At 50.5% G+C, this 20,442-nt stretch overlaps 1 protein-coding gene across 1 annotated transcript in view; it reads right to left on the bottom strand.

Annotated features, from left to right (window-relative positions):
• MOGAT2 (monoacylglycerol O-acyltransferase 2) overlaps positions 1-19,308 on the bottom strand; it is a 28,053-nt gene extending 8,745 nt beyond the window's left edge. Inside the window, exons 1-2 of the mRNA XM_009931049.2 lie at positions 19,076-19,308; positions 9,460-9,638 (exon numbers count right to left, since the gene is read on the bottom strand). Coding sequence (XP_009929351.2) covers positions 9,460-9,638; positions 19,076-19,169 — 273 coding nt within the window. The 5' untranslated portion in view covers positions 19,170-19,308. The remainder of the gene's footprint in view (positions 1-9,459; positions 9,639-19,075) is intronic.
• Between the last annotated feature and the right edge of the window lie 1,134 nt (positions 19,309-20,442).

The following is a 20,442-nucleotide window of genomic DNA, read 5'->3' as shown; positions in this document are numbered from 1 at the left end:
TAGTAAACTCTATTAACATCCCAAGTAGATGCTCTTAGCTGGAATTAAAGTGGCCTTCATTTGGTATTTGTTTTGGTTTGGTTTTTCAAACATCATTTTGGAGTGGCATTAAGCTAATTGGAATTAGCGATTCTGAGTGACTGTATCAGCCCAGGAGTTCATCACTGGTTTAACAAGGCTGCTTTAGCTCACTCCTCAAGATATGGCTGGGGTTTCCCGGTTGTTCCCTATGAACTAGATTGTTCTGCCCCTAACCACGGGAAGAGGGAAGACAGATGATTCCCTGTGTGAAGCTGGTGCACAAATGCTTGAGGAAAGTAAAATTCTCCGTGAGTCCAAAGGGTTGGAGGGCTGGTGCTCCAGCATACCCTGGAGATGAAGCGATACATGGGCCCCCAGCCAGCATTGTTTGCAGGGCTGAAAGGATTAAAAAGTTGTTAAGTGAGGAATTAGATCAAGTCAAGTTGAGACGAGTACAGTGCTTGCCATGCCGAGGGACACGTAGTCAGGGAGAGCACTGACATGCCATGACATCGCATCCTTAGGGATAGATGAATATGTGGTGGGAGACAGGGTGAAAGGGTGTAGCATGGCATCACCCCCACAGCCATTCGCAGAGCAGAGAATGATGTGGCTAGGAAAGCTGGTCAGCAAGCTTGTGCCTTCTTCATTCAAAGTCTCCCAAACTGAATTACTGTTGTATTTCTATACTTCTCTGGACCCAAACTCCATTTCCAAGGATGTTATGTTGATTAATCTGCCCTTACATAGGATAAACCTCCTTTCAACTTTGTTCTAAGCAAATCCTCAGGTCCCTTGCAGTCCACCCAGGGACCTCCAAAGAGTATCTCTTGCAGCATGAAGCATGCAGCCAGATTCTCTGTGGAGAAAACCCGGAAGAGAAATCCAAAAACCCAGCCAGATCCAAAAAAGGAGAAATTGTGCCAAGGCGAAGAGAAGCAGGTAGCCCACCCAAGGGTGTCTCGATGGGAGACCAAAATAAAGGCAAATATGCCAGCAGCTGCTGGGAAAGATGGGGTTTAGTTCCAAGCAACGGCAAGAGTCTGAGAGGGGCAGTTGGAGAAAGAGGGCTTTGGGCACCAGGGTTTTCTCCGGGTGCCACAATGCCAGGTCAGATCCGTGTTTGCAGCAATTATCAGGGAGTCAGACCAGCCAGGTGAGTTTAAATTCAGTTAGGAGAGGACTTCATCATCCTCAGTCCCAAAACTGAGTAAGGATGGCAGCTCCAAAACGCCCGAGTCTTTCCTTGTTCTTGTGTGATGCTGCTTTTGGGGTCTTGTAGGACCTCCCTTATCCAGTGGCTTAGCATGTTGCTCGGCAGTGCAGCTGGAGGGACACAGTCCTGCCATGCACCCAACCTCAGCAATGGCCTCTCTCTTTCTTCAGGTCACCCAAGGGCAGAGAAGAGAGGGCCAAGACATGGGACAGAAAAGTTCCTCAGAAAAGGGGAAGGAGGTGGCTTTGGGCCATTTGACCATGTCTTGCTGTTGCCCTAACAATCCCTCTTCTCTCCTCCAGCCAACAGAAGGAAGAAAAGTGAACAGCCAAGACTGATGGAAATCAAAGTTATGTTTAACGTCATGGGCCACGACATAAAATCCCCAGTTACAAATAATATCACAGTTCTACAAAAAGAAATAAAACATTCCTGGTGGGACTTGGTTCACACAAGCTTGGGCTGTCCCCTCTCTGCAACGCCTTGCACTTCCCCAGAACCGCCACAGACTCAAATAACAGGCTTGGGGAAGAGTGGCTGGAGAGCTGCCCAGCAGAAAAGGATCTTGGGGTGCTGGTCGACAGCCAGGTGAACATGAGCCAGCCAAGGTAGCCAAGAAGGCCAATGGCATCCTGGTTTGGATCACGAATGGTGTGGCCAGCAGGAGCAGGGAGGGGATTGTGCCCCTGGACTCGGCACTGATGAGACCGCACCTCGAGTGCTGTGTTCAATTTTGGGCCCCTCACTACAAGAAGGACATTGAGGGGCTGGAGTGTGTCCAGAGAAGGGCAACAAGGCTGGTGAAGGGTCTAAAGAACAAGTCTGATGAGGGGAGGCTGAGGGAGCTGGGGCTGTTCAGTCTGGAGAAGAGCAGGCTGAGGGGAGACCTTATTGCTCTCTACAACTACCTGACAGGAGGGTGTAGTGAGTGGGGGTTGGTCTCTTCTCCCAAGTAACCAGTGATAGGACAAGAGGAAATGGTCTCAAGTTGTGTCAGGAGAGGTTTACATTGGATATCAGGAAAAATTTCTTTCCTGAAAGAGTGGTCAGGCCTTGGCCCAGGCTGCCCAGGGCAGTGGTGGAGTCCCCATCCCTGGAGGGGTTCAAAAAAACATGTAGATGTGGCACTTCAGGACACAGTTTAGAAGGCGTGGTGGTGTTGGGTTGATTGTTGGACTTGATGATCTTAGAGGTCTTTTCCAACCTTAATGATTCTAAGATTCTTTGATTCTATGAAATTTTGTCATGGTTTGTGCAATTATGAGAATGAATGAGCTATGGGATGGAGCCATCCCAAATCACAGTTCCTAGGGATCAACTAATTCTCCGATAACTCATTTTAGTCACACTAGCAAAAAACCATTAACACCAGCAAGTCCTCAGGCACAATGACAGAGGCTGGGACTCTGCCAGTTGCTATAGATAATGAGGTCCAGCTGGCACTTAGATGACCCCGAGGCTGGTAGGAAATGTCCTGAGGCTCTTTACAAGGGGAAAACAGTGCAGTGAAGATTGCAGCGACCTTCTCTACACAGTAGGCACTTTTCAGGCTGCCCTGAATAAAGCTGGTAAGATAGTGCCTACAGGAGTTGCTCTGAATGATGACAGCACCTGAAGACAAGAATTGTCCCTCTAAGACCTTAATTTTAGCTTCCTGATGCTAGATATAGATCATAGCCCAGGTTATGTGATCTTAAGGTGAAATGTCTTGTCTAAGCCAAGCATCCAGCCCTGATTTATAGTCATAATAAAGGAATGAAACTGCAAGAAAGACAGTGACTTCTGTTTGAGGACTATGGTAGAGAAGGATCTTGTCAAGCTTATGCTTTCCCTATTTCACACTCATCCTCACCTTCTGCACATCCATGGTGCTCCTCAGCTGAGGTTACCAAAGGACCTTGGCTGTATGAGGGAGGTTGGTGACAACAGTCTCACAGTGGCAGGAGGGAATGGGGCTGGGGCGAAGAAGCACTGAAGATGTGCCACTTGGTTATGTGACAGATAAATTTGTTTTTACTGTAATGCTGGGTGTATCCTTCATAGTAAAGATGCACTGCTAAATGACAGGGAAGGGACTGTCTGAATGGAGTTTGGGGCAGAGACCTGGCAGCAGCAGACAGATTGTTGACTTCTTATTGAACATAGCATAGGTAGAGCAGCCCAAAGTATCGAAAATCTCTCTGGAGACAACATCAACCCACAGCAGGCATCACTGGATAACTGTTCAACTGCCCCAGACAGATTCATTTTGCACCTTTTGGCATATTTTCCCCACTTTTAAGACCCAGCTGAGCTCAGACACATATTGCATGCCTATCATGAGGGTGTAGAAAAAGAAATTACTAGAACAGGGTTAAAAAACAGGGCGCTGAAGCAGAAATATCTTTCCTGAGCAATGCACTGGACCACCCTTTCAATTCCCAGTGCTTTTTTCTCACCCCCCTTTTAAAATCACCCGAACTCATTCAGGTCCTGCCTGACCCCATAACTCCCAAACGCCTAAATAAAATACATCAGCTCCAAGGGGTAAAAAAACAAGCTGCAAAGCGGTACTTGGGCAAGGGCGGTATCGGCAGAGGGTGCTCCTTGCACGCACGGTGGAAGCACGGCTCGGATCTCCCACGCTCCCACGTACCAGATGCTCGCTGCAGCAAAGTGCAGACCCACGCTGCGCAGAAAACAGATGCTCATCCCAAGCTCCGTTTGCTTCCGCGACAGCAAACATGCCCAGGGATCCTTCAAGGGCAGCGTTTCACGCCACTTCCTATAATAAAAGAGCCGGCAGCTCTTCCTGCCTCCAGACACGGATGCTCGGCCATAGTAAGTTTGCTGCCAGGATCTGGAAGGATTAGGAGCCACATTTAATCTTCCCAGAATGACTAATCCTCCAGGGCTGAACAAACTCAATCCACACACAAATAGAGCCCAGGGTGGGGGACAGGTCCACCCGTCCGTCTCCCCGAATCCCACTCCCCTTGTGCCCCTGTTCTGCCCTGCTCTTGGGCGAGTGAGAGGTCTGTGGGAGCATAGAGCTGTGCGTGCTCAGACCAAAAGCTCAGCTCAGCTCCTCGTGACACCAGCGTACAGGATGGCAAAGGCAATATTCACGATGCTTAGCTTCCACTCTGCTAGGAACAAATCAGCTCATTCTCGGCGGTATGAAATTAAATGCCTTCCATGAAAGGAAGCAAACACATTTGGCGTCTTTAGGTGGGAAAAAAGCTGGCAGATGGGGGACATAACAGAGTACAAAATCAGGAGTGGCATGGGTAGGGGGGATAGGATTTGCTTGGGCTAACCAGGGAGTTTCCAGAGAAACGAGCAGGGAGCAGGGAGGTCTTCACACTGTTGTGGTTCACCTGGGGAGCTCCTTGCTGCGGGATGTTGACGATGCCGAGTGTTCTTCCGTGCTCTTGCAGTGACAAAGGGGAGTAGATGCATTCAGCAAGGGCTGTTAAATCATAGATTCTGGCTTAGAAAGTCCTTGAGCAAACCAAGGGTGGAAGACTGAGAAAATGTTTTAAGGGAATAATATTATGTGATTTCTTGGTTATAATACTCTTTTTATTACACTTTTTTTTTTATGCTGTCCTTTCTCAGTGCTCCCTCTGACTTCTCCCGGACCCATGGGGAGAAAAACTCAACCAAACCCTGCCTGACTTCACCCAGTGAGCTGCAGCCAAACCCAGTATCCATGCTCTGCTGGTCTTACTGGTCCTCTGGCCAGGTCCTCCCTGCCTGGCAGTGACACCCAGCGAGGGAAGGACAAATGGACAATGCGGTGTGGTGTTCAGGAGGGGGTTTGCATGCAATAGGGACAGGACAAGAGGTGTCGCTGGGCTGAGCTAAGTTTTAGCAGAAATGTTGGTCCAACACTACCCAAGCAGTGGCTTCTCCACCCCTTATTTGATGCGGGGGGGGAACATTGTCAACAAGGATGAGGAAAAGGCTGAGGTACTTAATGCCTCCTTTGCCTCAGTCATTAATAGTCAGACTGGTTATGCCCAGGGTAGACAGCCGCCAGTGCTGGAAGACAGGGAAGGAGTGCGGAACAAACCTCCCATAATCCAGAAGGAAGCAGATAACCACCTACTATGCCACCTGGACACTTACAAGTCTATGGGGCCGGATGGGATCCACCTGAGAGTGCTGAGGGAACTGGCAGAGGAGCTGGCCAAGCCTCTCTCCGTCGTCTATCAGCAGTCCTGGCTAACAGGTGTGGTCCCAGATCACACAGAATCACAGAATCACAGAATGTTAGGGGTTGGAAGAGACCTCTGGGGATCACCCAGTCCAACCCCCTGCCGAAGCAGGGTCACCCAGAGCAGGCTGCACAGGACCGCGTCCAGGCGGGGTTGTAATATCTCCAGAAAAGGAGACTCCACAACCTCCCTGGGCAGCCTGTGCCAGGGCTCCATCACCCTCAGAGGGAAGAAGTTCTTCCTCAGGTTCAGACAGAACTTCCTCTGCTTCAGTTTGTTCCCGTTGCCCCTTGTCCTGTCGCTGGGCACCACTGAAAAGAGTTTGGCCCCATCCTCCTGACACCCACCCTGAAGATATTTGTAGGCATTTCTAAGGTCCCCTCGCAGCCTTCTCTTCTTCAGGCTAAAGACGACTGGAGGATCGCCAATGTAACACCCATCTACAAGAGCGGCCAGAAGGAGGATCCCAGGAACTACAGGCCTGTCAGCCTGACCTGGGTGCTGGGCAAGATTATGGAGTGGTTCATCTTGAGTGTGCTCAACGGACATGTGAAGGACAACCAGGGCATCAGGCCCAGCCAGCATGGGTTCATGAAAGGCAGGTCTTGCTTGACTAACCTGATCTCATTCTGTGACCAGGTGATCCACCTAGTGAATGAAGGAAAGGCTGTGGATGTCATCTACCCGGCCTTCAGTAAGGCCTTTGACAATGTTCCTCACAGCATCCTCCTGGAGGAACTAGCTGCCCAGGGTTTGGATGGGTGTACTCTTCACTGGATAAAGAACTGGATGAATGGTCGAGCGCAGAGAGCGGTGGTGAATGGAGTTCGATCCAGCTGGCGGCCGGTCACAAGTGGTGTTCTCCAGGGCTCAGTTTTGGGTCCGGTCTTCTTTAACATCTTTATCAATGATCTGGATGAGGGGATTGAGTGCTCCCTCAGTCAGTTTGCAGATGACACCAAGCTGGGTGGCAGTGTCGATCTGCTGGAGGGTAGGAAGGCTCTGCAGAAGGATCTGGACAGACTGGATCAATAGGCCAAGGCCAACTGTATGAGGTTCAACAAGGCCAAGTGCCTTCGATCACACCAACCCCATGCAACCCTACAGGCTTGGGGAGGAGTGGCTGGAGAGCTGCCCAGCGGAAAAGGACCTGGGGATATTGGTCGACAGCGGGCTGAATATGAGCCAGCAGTGTGCCAAGGTGGCCAAGCAGGCCAGTGGCATCCTGGCTTGGATCAGGAATGGTGTGGCCAGCAGGAGCAGGGAGGGGATCCTGCCCCTGGACTCAGCACTGGTGAGGCCACACTTCGAGTACTGTGTTCAGTTTTTGGCCCCTCACTACAAGAAGGACATGGAGGGGCTGGAGCGTGTCCAGAGAAGGGCAGCGAGGCTGGGGAGGGGTCTGGAGAACAAGTCTGATGAGAAGCGGCTGAGGGAGCTGGAGTTGTTCACTCTGGAGAAGAGCAGGCTGAGGGGGGACCTTATTGCTCTCTACAACTACCTGAAAGGAGGGTGTAGTGAGGCGGGTGTTGGTCTCTTCTTCCAGGTAACGAGCAATAGGATGAGAGGCAATGGCATCAAGTTGCGTCAGGGGAGGTTTACATTGGATATTAGGAAAAATTTCTCTACTGAAAGAGTGGTCAGGCCTTGGACCAGGCTGCCCAGGGAGGTGGTGGAGTCCCCATCCCTGGAGGGGTTCACAAACCATGTAGATGTGGCCCTTGGGGACATGGTTTAGCATGGTGGTGTTGGGTGGATGGTTGGACTTGATGATCTTGGAGGTCTTTTCCAACCTGTGATTCTAAGATTCTATGGCCAAAAATAATTTACAGAATATAGATAACATATAATCATTACAGCCACATAAATAGCTCATGGCAATTGCAGCACTTTCTACGGCAACCTTGAGAATAATTTATTGGAACCCCTTTGGTCTTTCTTATTAAATGTCATAAAAGATTACCTGTTCCTTACGGTAAAACTCACCATGAGGTTTCCTGGGATGAGTTCCAATTCCTCCCCAGAAGGCTATGATACACCTTTTGTGGGCTTTGCTTTGAAGCTCATCCAGAAGCCATTAAATCATAAGTTAAACTTTGAAATTAGCCATAAAAAACCTCACTGCAGGTCCTCAGGCATCACTTTCTGCCATGCAAATAAACTCACTGGCAGTAGGACACAGCTGAGGTGGACTTACGCTCATGGATGGTCCTGGAGAGGCTAAGGGAGACACAGTTCACCCAGTTGAGACACGGGGAGTTTGGCTAGCGTATGCCAGCTTCCAGCACAAAATAAAGTGAATTATCTGATTTGTCCACAGCAGTGGAAAGGGAGGTCAATGGTCTGGTTCACCCCAGTTCTCTACCAGTTGCACCCGCCCTTTGCTCCTTCACCTTCATCGACCCGAGAGGCGTATTGGGATGAGATGAAAATTTAAATGGGGGCAGGGGAAATCAGGGGAGATCAAAAATCTCTGATTTTCCTTGTGCAGCATTTGCTTTTGGAATATCCTGGAGGTAGTGCCTTTACAGGCAGATCTGAAGATATCCATGGTGTTGCTCTTCTGGACTGATGCCTTGATATCAAGTGGTGTTTCCACTCTGATGAAGAGAAGCAAGGTTTGCACGGACAGACTGTCTGCCCCAACAAGGTTGTGGCTTAGCAAAGCCCTCATTTTACCTGCAACACTAGGGCTGATATTGCATTGATCTGTGGCCTGCAAGAGGGGATGATGTGACTTCAGAAGCTACATTTTAGGCACCAGAATTTGAGAGGCAGATGTGCCCATCTGAGTTGTTTTAACACGAGTATGTCTAAGATCCACTCAGAAATGGTAGCAGAGATCCAGACAGACCTCATCTTCTCATTTTTTGCCCAGCTTTGGCTTCCTCCCTAAATCAGTCTCCTTCTGCACCAATCTTGCAGTCTGCATTCCAAAATCTTGAAAATTTCAAGTGTGTTTTGTTGGGGATGTGTGGCGGTTTTCTTCCTGACAAGCTAAAGCCTCATGTCTTACTATTGAAGTGCAGGGCTGGGATTTCAAAGAGCTGGCTCTTTGTTCTGGTTGAGTAGCAAAACTGACGGGTGAGCTTGGGCATGTCATTTCTTGTCTTTGCTTTGCTCCCGCTCCCACTCATCCTTATCCCAGGACCTACTCTCAGCCTGGGCTCTTGTTTTTCTTTGGGCTGATGAATCCTTTGGCTGTTTGGGCTCCCCACTTCGTTCTACCCTAATTGCAGCATCCAGCTCCTAACTCCAGGCTTTGCGCAGCTGTCCGCATCCCATCTGAGTTCCCTCAACAGGCAATGTTTCGTTAAAGGAATTATCTTACGAATTCTCATAGCTTGGTCTGCCCTAGAAACTGGCTCCCTTGCATGGCCCATGAACTCTTCTGCTGCATTGCTCACATTTGTACTGACCTGTGATGGCTCTGAGGCAGGACTTTGTGCTGGTCCATGCATTCATGCCACGCCAAGGGGATACCAGATAAAGATTAAGGTCAAAGGCCTGCCACATGTATTAAAGTATACCTGGAAATGTCACAGCAATTCCTCTCAGTGGAACAGCAACTCTGTGAGACTGCCCAGCGCACACCCAGCTTTACCGATCCAGCCTCTTCCCCAGCAGAAGGGGATGCTGACCTTGTAGGTCACCAGGATCTCTTGAATTTTGGCCAAAACTTGGCCCTGTGTCCACTGATTAAATGCTGAGCAACCCGAAGAGCAGGAGTGTCACCATGTAGACATGGAAAACAGGCAAGTAGAGATTTCCCTAACTGCTGGAATGCAGAGAGGTTAAATGGGTGCATAAAAGGTAGTCAATTACAGGATGTGGTTGTGAAAATGGTGGTCTACATTTTTTCTGGGTCTTGCAGTAATCTGGGAGCTGGGAAGAAAATCCTTCAGCGCTGACCTCTGAGCACCCCATGCCATGACTGCTGGCCCCAGACCTGCCTCCAGGCACCAAGGACACAGTTGGCCCTGAATCTCCTAAATAGCCCATGGGATCAATGACACTTACCGTGACGGGGAAATAGTCCCTCATGTACCTCCAGACGATGCTGTTCCGGACGGCGTGGATCCGCCTCCCACCCTTGCTGGGTTTTTCCCTGTCTATGAACCACCATGCAGCGTAGAGGGCACTGACCAGCCAAAAACGGGTGAAGAAGAGGGCGATGAAGACAGCTGCGCAGCACTGTGCTGAGAGAAAAGCCAGGCCGTGAGTTGGCAGTTGGGTTAGCTGGGCGTTGGGAGAAGAATGATTGAAGGCATCATGTAAAGGGTAGGATCAAGTGATCACTTCAAGGAGAACTTCAGGAATCACTTGAAGCGACTCAGTCTGTTTGGACCTGGCGTGGAGCCCTAGCCTTCACTGGGCTTGCTGCTGACTTATTTTGTCAGTGTGAAGGCACCTTTAACGCAAAGCGGTGGTTTCTTTCCTATCTGCCCCAGGAACCTGGAGACCACCCAAGCACTGCCTTGGCAGCAACCATCTACTTCTTCAAAGGCTACAAGACAGATGGACCTCACTGCATCCAGAGGGTCCTTGTGGATCAGATCTCTGTCCCTTTGCTGTCTGATTTTTCTGTGGAGTCAGTCTGACCTCTGCAACGATAATGCCCCTGTTTTACCCCAAAATTCCTGTTAATACCACCTGATGACACTTGGCATTTTGCAATGGCAGAAAAGTGAGGCACTATGCCCTGTCTGTACAGTCCCCAACAGCTTTGTGCTGAGCTATCAACTCTCCATTTTAATTGTGTCTTGGATTTTTAATTTTTTGTCTTCCCACATACAAGATTTTACTCTTTATTGATTTTTTTTCTTATTGATTTTGGACCTTTGTCTCCACTTCTCAGGTTCACTCTCAACTCTAACCTTGGCCTCTACAGGAATTTCAGTCCTTTCAACTCATCACAGATTTTAAGAGAATGCTTTATTTCATTCCCTAAGACATTAATGACTTGGGACTTTCCCAAGTCATTAAAGAGTTTTCCGAGTTGCTTCCAGTCAGTGCTCAGCTTTGTCCTCTACCTCCCACCTCCATCATGCCCTGCGTTTTGGCACAGGAACAAGAGAAGAAAAGTCTGCATGCAAACAAGCATCACTTGGCACATCAAATCCCACCCAAGCCCAACGCTGTCTGTCTGCAGAGACTGGGAAGCGCTGATGGTCACCAAGCTGCCACCTGGTAAAGCAGATGCCCTAAAAAGTTCCTGGGAAGAGCTGTGTCCTCTCCATCTGTCCCTCTGGAAGCCTTGGTGCTGTCTGGGAAGGGGAGACTGAGCTAAAAAAAAACCCCATCCACCCAAGGCCTTTGCCTTCTGCAGCTCACGGGTTGCATCGTGTGTGGTAGGCTATATATTTTTGTTCTTCTCTGAGTCTTCATCACAGATCTGGCACCTTGGGCTGAAGGACATGAGGATGGAGATGCCCTGTTCAGCTTCAGCTGTGAGATAAATGCATCCATGCCCTCATCCTCTGAGATCTAGTTTGTCATCTTTGAGAGTCATCTGGCACCTGCCCTCTCCATCTCATCTCAGCTATGGCCTGTCAAAGGAGAGGTACACGATGCTCTCATCTGAGACCTCCTCATACCTCCAGTTTGCTTTCACAGCAAATAGAAAGGAGAAAGTAAAAAGGAGAAATAAGTGTAAGGATAAATAAGTAGGTCTGGATTGTAGGGGTTTTTTATGACAAGTCACCTTGATCCTAAAGCTTAGACTGTAAAAACAAACCCCTGACCCTTTTTCAAAACACTGGCATGATGGTACTGATAATTCCTCTGTGGGGAAGAAAAACCCAATAATTTAGTGTGATCCTAAACCTCCTTAAAAATAAGATCTTATGTCCTCATACAGGTAGAGACACTGAATCGAGCAGCATCTGAAGAGAAAAGCAAGGCAGGTGCCCAGGTGGGCACTAATACAGCGCATGGGGATGCAGCTCTCTGCAGAACAACAGGTCTAACCTGCAAGGCATCCTCCAGGTCAGAACAAACCACTCCTCATCCCTGGCACCACTCAAGTGCCACAGACACAGTCTTTACAGCTCTCGAGGAAGAGCATCCAGCGTGAAACACAGCTCCAGGGTCCACACGACATAAACGCTGCCTGAGGAACAACGTGGAGGTTGCAATTTTACTGCACCTGGGAGCCAGGTCATCATGTCTACCACCAAACTGTGCAAAGCCTAATTCTCTTTTTATCATACCGTGCAAAGCTCAAAGTCCATTCTGCAAAATGAAGGAGTTGTTCCGGTCCAAATCCATGCACTCATCATCCAAGTGAGACTTTATCGTGCAATTATATAATTATTAATTTCTCCCTCGGTTCATTTGCAGTTCAACTCTATTTTTTGCAGGGCAGAATTTGCACACAGTGACCTTCACTCAATCTTAAAATTTTTATTTTCTTGTGCTTGTAAAATCTTACAATGTCCTGGCTGCTGTGGGAAAGGAGCCCATTCCTGTCCCAGAATGGACCCTCAGTCTGAAAGTTGCTGTGGATGGGGCCAAAGAGACAGGAAAGTTCCAGAAAATGGAAAGTTAAATCCTACTGCCTGCATCCGAACCAATCCCAGCCTGAGGCAGACACAAGACTATTTATGGGCTGTATTTTGGTGAGCAGGGGGCACTCCATGTGTGAGTGGGAGTCACCATAGCTGCTTGGAACAAGGGAGATTGCTGTCCCCCTTCCAACTTTCCTGCAGAATTCTGCGTGTCATGTCCTCAGACTCCGGAGTTAAAACATAGCAGAGGCAGTGCGATCCCATGGGTTAGGCACCAAGACTTTCTGGACCACCAGTGGCAAGATATTTGCCACAGAGCTGTATTGCTGCTTCCTGAAAGCCATGTCAGGTCCCCAGGCTGGGTCCACCACGAGCCCTGCTGCCCAAGGCTTCATGCTCTTCAGCCTGGCTCCAGGGTCCCTTCACCAGCACCAGCCTGGCCTCTTTTAGATTACACAGATGACTCTTCACATCTTAGAGTCTCCTGGTTCTCCAAGCTGCTGAAAAATAACATCCCACCCAAGAAGGGGCCAAATTCTGCATCCATTTGAGCTAAGGACTAGAGGGAAGGAATGTGCACCAGGAGCCAAGATCTATTTCTATTTCTGCAAATCACACAGAATGACAGAATGGTAGGGGTTGGAAGGGATCTCTGGAGATGATCTAGTCCAACCCCCCTGTCAAAGCAGGGTCACCTACAGCAGGCTGCACAGGACTTTGTCCAGACTCCACAACCTCCCTGGGCAGCCTGGGCCAGGGCTCCGTCACCCTCAGAGGGAAGAAGTTCTTCCTCGTGTTCAGACGGAACTTCCTCTGCCTCAGTTTGTACCCGTTGCCCCTTGTGCTGTCGCTGGGCACCACTGAGAAGAGTTTGGCCCCGTCCTCCTGACACCCACCCTGCAGATATTTGTAAGCATTTCTGAGGTCCCCTCTCAGCCTTCTCTTCTTCAGGCTAAACAACCCCAGCTCCCTCAACCTTTCCTCATAGGACAGCTGCTCCAGTCCCCTCATCACCCTCGTAGCCCTCCGCTGGACTCTCTCCAGTAGTTCCTCATCTTTCTTGAACTGGGGAGACCAGAACTGGACAGAGTACTCCAGATGGGGCCTCACTAGGGCAGAGGAGAAGGAGAGGAGAACCTGCTCTATCCTGAGTCTTTCCTGAATCCACCCTGGAGGGGAACACGCACTCCCCTTCCTCCATGGGTCATCTCCCAGAGGCAGAGCAGCAAGGACAACCTAAAGCCACCTGTTTACCCCTTCTGCTTCTTTTCTGCAGATCAAGGCAGAAGTGATGGGTGACAGGCAGGAATATTTGCTTGTTGTGAGGCTGTTCCCCGTAATCATTGCTTTCTTTCCTTGAAAGAGGAGAATGAGGAAAACCACAAGTTTCTTGCCTGTCCCTCCCTGGATCGGGGACCACTTCAGAGCTGCCCAGATGACAGCCATGTTTCCCTCAGCATCTGCTTTCCTACAAACAACTGTCATTTTCTGGGCTACCTTCCAGGCACACTTCAAAGGATATGACGAACACGGCATTAGGCTCTTGGCCAGGGAACCTCAGCAGATATCTCACTTCTGGGGCCAAACTCCAGCCTACGTACAACCTGCTGTGCTCACAAAGCAATCCGCAAAGAGCTGTCAGGTCTCAGAAATGCCACTGGAGGAGATGGCAGTCTGCGTCATGATGGGGACGGGAGGAAACTTGCAAGCCCCCAGTTCATTAGAAAACCTTCCTTGAACCTCACCAGCTTCCAGGGCTCTGCAAAGCTAGACAAGCTCTCCAGCTTAGAAGCCTAGAATGTTCTGGGCTGAAAGGGAGTTTAAAGACCATCTAGTTCCAACCTCCATCTTGGTCAAGGTCTCCATGAGACCAGGCTCTCTGGTGAGGATGGGGACTGCAGGAGCATCAGGCACACAAATGGCAATGAGATACAATTATAACATGGCTCTGCCTCGCTGCCTTTGCAGCATTAAGGGAAAGCAGGGGAGAATTATCTTTAGCACTCAGCCACAGCATCACTACAATATCTACCTTCCACCTTTCTGCCCCCATAATCCTCTTGATTCCCAGCCTCAGGCTGCAATGTCCCAAGCCATAGCTGCATGCTCAGGAGGAACAGGCAGGTTTGGGGGTGTGGTGACAAACAGAGCTGATCCTCATCTCCTCCCTCTGTAGGTCTGGACTCTCGTAAGGTAGCCCAACTGCACATGCTAAATTGTTATGAAACAGCTTAAGCCCTCACACAAAACCTTATCAAGGCAAACATCACCATGGGTTGCACGGGGAGGTCTAAGAGCGTCATGCATGTCTTTGTACTCACATCAGTTCAGTTACCTGAGAATGGCCAGATAGTCCTAGGCTGGACTGCAATTAGCTGTTGCACTGTCTGCCATGGAAAGTGATGAGAGATCCCTTCAACTTAAAATCAAAACCAAAGGGCTCTTGACAAGAAGGAAACTCCATACAGACCCTAAATCTTACACCTTCTGTTCAGGCCAGATGCTGGGAAGTTTGTCTGTGGTTGTCCGTGGTGATGTGTGGCTCTCCGTGAAGCAGTTCTAGGATGTTTCTGAACTGCAGGGCCACCAAGGTCTGCACCCAGCCTGTTGACCAGGTGCTTCTGAAGAAGATCTTCATGATCCAGGACCCAGCATCTCACATCTCTATGGCTGCACAGAAGTTCACAAAGAGAAGGCACATGCATGTGGATGTGATGTCTTTCTTGGATACCCTCAACGGCCAAGTAGTTTCCTGGCCTGGGATCCTCAAAGCACCTCAGAGCAAAAATGAAGTGTTGGGTGGTGGGTATCCTGTGGTAAGCAGTTTTCTTGCAAGCTGCAAGTCCCTCCCTGGATGAAAACATGGGCATATCACAGAAAACACTCATGTATATGCCACGGGCTCCAAGTGAGCCACAGGCCAGAAGCACATGGAGGACTTTTCTAGTCAAGTCAAAACAGGAAGCATGACCCATCAAAGTGCTGCTGGGCCCAGCATTGTTCCTAACCCAGCATTTGCTCATTCAACCTGAAACGGGAAAATCAGCAACCTTTGGCAATGGATTTCTGGCATCGCAGCAGCCCCAGAGTGAGTCAGACTCATACTGCAGTTGTCAGGAGGGTTTACGAGATGCACATTGCTGAGGTCCCCAGTACCAGCCTGGAGTCCCTGGCAGTGACAGCCTGCACAGATACTGAACCCCTCAGCACAGCCAAGACTGGCAGCCAGGCTATGGACTACGCTCAGCTGTCCGGGGACCCTGACTCACACTGGCACCTCTTGCCCTATGAACCAACCTTGCTGATTGATAGGGTTCAAAGACTGGGTGTCATACGTTGGACCCACAGGGGTGGCATGCACGGGTCTCCTGCCGCCGTGCTGGGTTTGTTTGCATGCGTTCAGCCCTACACTAATGCTTCTGCATGGAGTGTCTGGATGGATGCCTGTGCCCAAGTCACAGAATCACAGAATCACAGAATGTTCGGAGTTGGAAGGGACCTCTGTGGGTCATCTAGTCCAACCCCCCTGCCGAAGCAGGGTCAACCAGAGCAGGCTGCACAGGACCTTGTCCAGCCAGGTCTTGACTATCTCTAGAGAAGGAGACTCCACCACCTCTCTGGGCACCCTGTTCCAGGGCTCCGTCACCCTCAGAGTGAAGAAGTTCTTCCTCATGTTCAGACGGAAGTCCATGGAGACCAGGAATGAGAGAGGCAGTGGGAAGTGGTGCAGCTGGTTTGGGCACCAGTCTGCTGATTTCGGTGCCCTGCAGAAGCCTGGCTCCACTGCGTCAGGAGGGGGCACTGGTCAGTACTGGGATAGAATCATGAAATCAGAATGGTTTGGGTTGGAAGGGACTTTATGGATCATCCAGTTCCGACCCCCTGCCATGGGCAAGGACCTCTTCCACCAGATCAGGTTTCTCAAAGCCTCGTCCAACCTGGCCTTGAACACTGCCAGGGAGGGGGCAGCCACAGCTTCTCTGGGCAACCTGTGCCAGAGCCTCACCTTCCCCAAAGTGAAGAATTTCTTCGTTATATCTAATCTAACTCTCGCAGCGGGGAGGATCCTGCAGTGGGCAGGCCATGGGCTCTCTGCTCTGTGCCCTGCGTCCCACCCATGCACCGTGCACTCTCTTTCCAGCACTGTCAACGTCTGAAGCAAGTGGCACCTTTTGTCCCCATGCCCTGGCCAGCAGCATCCTCCAGAAAACCGGCTGCGCGGACGGTGCCTGCCTGTTGCCAGAGACGCTGCAGCAGAGCTCCCTGCCAGCACCGGGGTCGAGCTGTCACACTCACCCCGCGCCCCGTGGAGAACGAATGAGCCCCTCGCCCGGCGCTCGGCTTCTCCGGGGATGCATCTGCACCACCATAGCAACCGCTGCCTGCGACCAACGCTGCCGAGCGGCGGCTGCTGGGATCTCCAGCCAAAGGGCTGTGCAAATGTCTGGCAGCAGCTGACCGTGTGTTTTCCGGAGCCCTTTTCTGGCAGCAGAAGCACAAGCCTGTCTCAGAGAGAAAGGAGCAGCCGGCGGCCAAATCCTGTCCACGGAAGGTCTGATCTCTGCGCCTGAGATTTATAACTGAGTGCGGCATGGGGTGTTTGGCAGCTCGTGGGATCACAGAATCACAGAATCACAGAATCACAGAATGGTAGGGACTGGAAGGGACCTCTGTGGGTCATCTAGTCCAACCCCCCTGCCGAAGCAGGGTTACATACAGTAGGCTGTAGAGGACCTTGTTCAGGCGGGTCTTGAATATCTCCAGAGAAGGAGACTTCACGAGGATGAAATTGAGGGTATCCCTTAGCATCAAGCTTTCACAGTTCTTAAACTGGGAGATTTTGGGTGGAAATCTCCAGGCTTAAAGAAACTTCGTAAAATGAATCACACCATCTGGAATTGCTGCATAAGTTTTGGTTATCGCCTTCCTAAAGCCTTTTTTATAGCATTTCTTAACTGCTTTTGGTCTCAGATTGCATCACCAAAAAAACAAAACCAAAGTAATACTGTAAAAAGGAAAGACAGTAAACTCTGGTAGACCAGCCACGGAGGAGGTGTGGGTTTGGGTCTCATCCTTATTCAGAGCAAGGAATGCAAAGCCTGCATTTCGAGCAGCTCCACGTTGCCCTCCAGCTGCAGAGGATTCCTCCTTTCTACCCATTTTCTGGCTTTCAGCTGGCTCCAGCACTCATTTCCATCACTGAAGAGTCAACTGCCAGCTTAAACCCGATACCAAGAACGGACAAACCTGCAGTTCAAGTTGTTTTGCTGGAAAACACCACTGAAGCTCCACAAGCCCCGGCTGCATCCACGCTGGGAACAGGGATGTGGTGTTGTATCCCGTGTTAAAATCACAGCCACGTCTCTGCCACATCCCATCCCACCCAGGCACCACAGAAGGAAATCTGGGCGCAAGGGCAGAGGGAGAACTACAGAGCACCCCATAATGTCCCAGTCTCGCCGGTTGGGTCCAGGGCTGCTTGGCTTTTTCCAGATCTCCCCTCCCTTGTTAACATCCATGTGTCCTCCTCTGAGGTAGTCTCCGGTGCACAGGGGAAGGCTGATCACAGCTGTGATCTCTTCTGCACTAGGAGCACCCAAGGTTTCTAGCATAAGTATGGGATGGCACCAAGTGCCCTGCACGCTGCCATAACCGTGCTTTGTGGCAGCTCAGCTGGCCCTGCCACCACTGCCACACTGGAATTTCCACTCCATCTGGAGAGGGATGTCCTCCAGGTTATCCCAGAGCAACCCAAGGGGCCACGCTGGTTATACTTCTCCAGAGCAACTCCTCAGGGCCTGTTTGCTGACCCGGTGGGGGAACAGCATTGCCCAGTCATGTCCATGATGCTCATTCTCTTCTCTTCCAGTAAACAGCAATCTCACCAGTCCTGGCTACCAGCAATGGTTCCTGGCCTCCACCATTGCCCAGACCCTGCCAATGTATAATTTGGCAGAGTGTTACTTAGCACGGGCCAAACCTATGCCAAGAAGCATGCAAACAACTACATTGTCTGGACCAGTATGGCCCAGTGCTCCAGTCCACCAGATGCTGGTGCAAAGGTGGCCATTCAGCTCCAAGACTGCAGCAGAGTTTGGATGGAGCCATCTCAGAAACTTGATGAGGCTCTGAGGTATAGCCTCTGCTTTCTTTGCAGGCATTGTTTTGGAGATATTTGTGTGCCAGGACCCATACATACACACAGATCTGCTGCCTTTGTGTGCTGGGACTGGTCAACAACTGCCCTGCCCCAGTAAAGCAGAAGCTTTACATAGATCCCATCTGAGATTAAGAATTAGCACGACAATGGGAAACTTTAGGAGTCACCTTCCAGCTTGGCTCCTGATGGGCTGTAAATCACACTAGATGGTTTACACTCTCTGATAACCTGGCTGGGGGTCTCCCATCTCCGTGTTTCCCAGTGCATCCTACCCAAAACTGCATGTCTCCCATCTGCTGTCTCTGGCAGCATCTGATGCCCTCCACACAGCAGTGATTTTGCCTGGGTCCCACGTTGCTAATGTGTCTCCTCCCCAACCTGCTGGGGTTTTCCTAGAAAAATGCCCTTTAGGGGTGTGAAGGGGCATCTGTATGAAGTGAAGCGTCTGTTCTTAGGGTTACAAAGCAGAGTCGCCCAAGCTCTTCCCATCCTACCATCCCCCAGGTGATGGAATGACATTCCTCATGGCTAACGCCGAGCAGGGCAGGACCTTAGACCGGGATAACACTAAATCTAAAGAGCAGGAGAAACTGAAAATAGGTTTAGCAGAGATGCCCAAGCGCAGACGTGCAGATATGCACTTCCCTAGTGTCACCGTGCTCAGATCCGGTGGCGAGAAGGAACAACATAAAAAAAAAAGCTAAAAAAAAACCTTCTTCAGTGAGACAGAGCCTCCCACGCTGCTCTTCGTGCAGGGAGACAGAGACGTGCGAGCGCAACGTCTGCTGTTAACTGCTTGTCCTAACGTGGCCTGGGATTCACTGCTGGCTCCCAGAAGATGCCTTTAGCGCCACTTGCCTTCGGTCCCAGACCTTCAGTGCCAGGTCTTCCTCGGGGTTGGGGAGAGAAGGGGTTAAGGGAAAAGCCGCTCTGGCTTCTGGGAGAAGGAAAAGGAGATGTCTCTTACCCAGACCTAGGAAGCTGAAGACCCATTGCACCACCGACGCCGTCTGAAGCCTCCTCCGCAGTGGCACGGAGAGCGGAGCAAACTCAACCTTCATCCTGGGCTCCGCGCGCTCGTCTCGGAAGGAGAAGGAAGCTCCGCAAGTGGCGAACGCAAAGTGCAAAGTCGCCCGTCGGTATTTGCCCTGCGTTACAATATAGGGGATTGTGCAACGTGAAGTGGCGGTGGTGGCTGCCCGCAGCCACCCTCCCGTCTGGGGAGAAGAGGGACGCTGCCGGGAGGTGTCACCGACTTTATGCCAACGTGACTCACCACGTGGTTAGATGGTGAAGATTTCATGCTTTTTCACCCAAATCTGGGAAGCAAACTTCCCTCAGGACCCAATCCTGCCTTCGAGTGCCTGTGTCTTACAAATTTTGCAATACTCGGGTGTCCTCAGAGAACATGAGGCGTCTGTGCGCGTGAGCCAGGCTTTATTCACCCCGTTCCCTGACAAACCACCCTGTGCACAGCAGGAAGGGACAAGCAGAAGGGACGAGCACGGGCAGGTCACCTGTGTTTGCAAGTGATGCGACGTGGACGCGTTTCAGTCACAGCCACGGAGGTGGGCAAACAACGCAAGGGTGCGTCACTGCTGAGCATGGGGGGACACGAGCAACCTCTGCCTGGAGAAGGGTGGATGGATGGATGGATGGATGGATGGATGGATGGATGGATGGGGCAGACAAGTGTCCATGTGCATCCTTGCAAGCATTTATGTGGGTGTATGAGAAAGGAATTATTACCTCCCTTTCGCATTTCTACCTCCCTTCTGCATTTCTGCCTCCCTTCTGCATTTCTGCCTCCAAGCAGGCGAACAGTCTGAACCTCTGCCTAGTCACATGCAAAGAGCTGCAATATATCAGATGGAAAAAAATCCAGAAATTTTGGGGAAAAAGAATCCTCAGGGAACTGACAAGCTGCTCAGGTGAACAAAGGAATCGCTTCGTGAGAGGCCTGAGAAAACCAAGGGTCTCGTCGTAACCAGGATACAGAATAATACTGTGAACACTGAATTAAACAAGAAGCCGATCTGCTGCTAGAGCACCAGCGTGCACACAAAGGCGTCACTTGCTTGTCTAAGGGGCTTTTCAAATCCCCAGGCTCAGTGTGGCCGAGAATTACAGAACAAAAATGAAAACAAGCCTTGGCAAAAGCAAATCAGGGGTGCAAGCTGAAAAATAATCCCTCCTCTTTGTCAGGCTCCAGGAAGACGCAGGGCTGTGAGGAGTTTACATCTGTTAGACTCCTTTTTCTGGGGTCACTGGAAAAAACACCGCTCTGGTGAAACCCCAAGGGCTCTTTCCTAAAGACACCGGTTGCTTTAATTG

Source organism: Opisthocomus hoazin, chromosome 1 (genome assembly GCF_030867145.1).
Source record: "Opisthocomus hoazin isolate bOpiHoa1 chromosome 1, bOpiHoa1.hap1, whole genome shotgun sequence".
NCBI lineage: Eukaryota > Metazoa > Chordata > Aves > Opisthocomiformes > Opisthocomidae > Opisthocomus > Opisthocomus hoazin.
This window is presented reverse-complemented; position numbering and strand designations above follow the sequence as displayed.